This window comes from Rhincodon typus, chromosome 13 (genome assembly GCF_021869965.1).
Source record: "Rhincodon typus isolate 14 chromosome 13, sRhiTyp1.1, whole genome shotgun sequence".
NCBI classification, from domain to species: Eukaryota; Metazoa; Chordata; class Chondrichthyes; order Orectolobiformes; family Rhincodontidae; genus Rhincodon; species Rhincodon typus.
Window position 1 is genome coordinate 57,655,935 of NC_063344.1, and position 3,075 is coordinate 57,659,009.

The 3,075-nt window shown below is 36.2% G+C and overlaps 1 protein-coding gene across 1 annotated transcript; it reads right to left on the reverse strand.

Moving 5' to 3' along the window:
- Positions 1–451: 451 nt before the first annotated feature.
- On the reverse strand, positions 452–1,579 carry LOC109916980 (eotaxin-like). The gene is made up of 3 exons (XM_020516745.2): positions 1,426–1,579; positions 1,018–1,138; positions 452–553 (listed from the first exon to the last, which is right to left on the reverse strand). Exons 1-3 carry the CDS (start codon positions 1,487–1,489, stop codon positions 472–474), a joined length of 267 nt encoding a protein of 88 aa, XP_020372334.2. The 5' UTR covers positions 1,490–1,579; the 3' UTR covers positions 452–471.
- Between the last annotated feature and the right edge of the window lie 1,496 nt (positions 1,580–3,075).

The following is a 3,075-nucleotide window of genomic DNA, read 5'->3' on the forward strand; positions in this document are numbered from 1 at the left end:
GAACAGACAGTACAAGCTACCTGTATAAATATACATATATATTAGTAAAGCAGAGATTTTGTCCACGAGAAAATCAGGGTCTTTCTTGAATTGAAGAAGTGGAAATTGAGAAAGTACAATCATTGAAAAATGTGAAGTGAGAGGTTCATCTTGGCAACAATAGCAGGTGAAATATCAGGAAAAAACATGCAACATCAGAGAAGGATTGAATGGGTATTCAACATCAGAAACTGGACAGAGGGAGAAAAGACAGTTGCCACAGTATTACAATGAACAGGGAGAAAAAGTTTACAGTTTTTCATAGACTGCAACTAATTATGGATGTTTGGGTAAGTAAGGGATTAACATGATGAATAAAAATGTTATTATATAGCTTTTAGGGTAATATTTAGGGTCAGCTTTGCTTTTTATGTGACCTAAACCTTCTTAATGTTAATGTCCACCTGTACTAACTTATTTCACAAGCAGTACTTACTTAATCTCTTTTATCTTTCTTGATACCCAACGTGCTTTTGGCTCAGCACACAAAGGCCCTTTCTCTACCGTGTAAAATCTGAAACAGAGCAGAAGGAATTACATTATAGAAACATTGGGAAATGGATTAAAAATTGTCTAAGCATATAATTATACATGAATCAACCCCTAGACAATGTTTTTTTTTAAATAAATTGATCCAAATCGGCTTACAGTACACTATAAGCTAATTTTATCAGTTCAATTTTATTTTCATTTTTTTTTAAATGACAGTTTTAAGAATAGGTTAGCTGTTAAAGTCTTTTCATTTAACATCATTACAAAACATTTCTCAATGTTTGATCAACATTCAATTTTCCCACGAATCAAAGAAAGGTTGTAGGAAATTTTATCGAAAGGTTGGAACATTAGAAATTGAAAATGAACAAAAAGTTTTTATTTAAAAAAAAAGAACAAAATAGGGAAACAATGAGAAATGTTTAAAAATAAACCATTAAACACGAGGATAGATTTCTGTTTAGAAGAAACAGAATGGTTTCGTACATGATGGCTTCGACACAGGGGGACAATGCTGGCTGTATCCTATAGTGTGTAACCTGAAATGGAATTGGCTTGCGGGACACCTTCGTACAGCAGTTTGTGGAAACTATTCCAGGACCTCGATCTGAAAAAGAAAGATACATAATTTTAATAAAGTTTTGCTCAAAAGAAAACTTACATTTTAAATATGATTTTATATTTCGAATGATGATCCAGTCAATCCTAAAAATTATGCAGCTGTATGCTGTGAAAGACTATTTTTGACATTGTTATAGTTTTTGTGTTGCATTATATCCCTTGCCAGCCTTCTACAATGGTACTGTGAAACACATGGTATGGTAAATAAATATTATTAAATGACTAAAATATCAGTCACAAGACTATGAATTTAAATTAAATATAGAATCTTACATGATCTACTGAGCACTGAGACAGCGCAGAAAAGAACAAGAACCACAGCAATTTTCAGTTGCATATTGAAAACGTGAAGTCTTTAACAGAGACTGACTTTGTCTATTGACTAAGCACAGTCAGTCAGCCAGCCAGAGCCCTGTACTGACTCTATTCAGCTCTGTCCTTTTATATATCGCTGTATTTGGGGGATTTCCTATTCAAGAAAGGAAAGAATGTATGACACATAGAGGAATGTGGAAAAAAAAATACAGATAAAAAGCACACACTTTAGTAAGAAGTATTAAGTATTAAATCATACTCAGGCTCCATGTGATACCAATACAGGAAACATGTAACTATTGGAACGATGCCAATTCCTCCACTTATTTTTTGAAAGGGCCATGATGGGCTTGCAATTTATTTGACAATTCATTCTAAAGATGTTTCCATGCAATCATTAACTCTTTCATAACATCAGGTATGTCATTCATTGTCAGAGAATCTTCAAGTGAAAAATTCATCATTTATTTTAAAATATATCATCTTTGCTTCTGAAAAAACTAGAATTACTTCTTGCAAAAGTTCCTGCAGCCAGATTTCACAGTGACACAGGAAATGAGCTTTTTACAAAAGCTTCACTAGGGTTCAACTTGGCCAGTGTAAGGTCATATGATCAGATCATGTAAGGGCAACAGCAATGGTGTAACTATTTTGAAATAACCACATGAATTAAAGTAGAATAGAAGAACTCAAAAAAAATATGTTTGCATTGTTCCTTTCACAGTTAAATGACATCATACAACATGGCGGGTTTTCTGCTCATGCAGTTTGATACGACTGAGTGCCTTGCTAGGCCATTTCGTAAGACATCTACTGCATAACAAAAAGGACAACAGGAAAAAAAAATACAGAAAAGCAATACATTTGGAAAGAATGGACAGGATTTTTGCAATTGACAGAAAATCCTGATGCTGGGGTTGTATTTGTCTTGGTTGTCCATCTACATGGAAGACTGGAGGTGCAGCATCCTCTTGGATTTTTCCCACTGCAGCCAACTAAAGGCCATTCATCCAGGGGACTCAATCAATAACTGGTGACAGGCAGCAGGAAGTTCTAACTTAGATCTCTTTTGACCATTGTGTTAAGATACTGCTGTTAATATCATTAATTTTTAAAAACTCATTCACAGGATGTGGGCATTGCTGGCTGGGCCAGCAGTCATTGCCCATCCCTCATTGCCTAGAGGGCAGTTGTGAGTCAACCACATTGCTGTCGGTCTGAAGTCACATGGAGGTACAGACCAGGTAAGGATGGCAGTTTCCTCTCCTGAAGGACATTAGTGAACCAGATGGTTTTATCTGATGATCGACGTGGATTCATGGTCATCATTAGACTCTTAATTCCAGATTTTTGTTTTATTGAATTCAAATTCCACCATCTGCCACGGTGTGATTTGTACCCGGGTCCCTGGAGCATTACCTGGATCTCTGGATTAACAGTCCAGCTTGATCAGGGACCAGTGGCCTGAGGGAGATGAAGGCCTGACTCACACTGAGACCCATGGTTTGCCAGAGTAGATCACTGCATTGGCAAGACTGAATGGCTGCTTTCACCAGGCATGCTATTGGCATGGTGCTGTGCACAGAAAGGAACATAAGTGATTAAATA

Bases quoted from the DNA above. Each gene is read 5' to 3' on its own strand.
- LOC109916980 (XM_020516745.2), bottom strand. From the start codon at position 1,489: ATGCAACTGAAAATTGCTGTGGTTCTTGTTCTTTTCTGCGCTGTCTCA. The intron at 1,139-1,425 runs GTAAGATTCTAT...TTTCTTTTTCAG, and splicing joins CTCAGTGCTCAGTAGATCAT to ATCGAGGTCCTGGAATAGTT. The intron at 554-1,017 runs GTACGAAACCAT...GCTCTGTTTCAG, and splicing joins CCCTGTGTCGAAGCCATCAT to ATTTTACACGGTAGAGAAAG.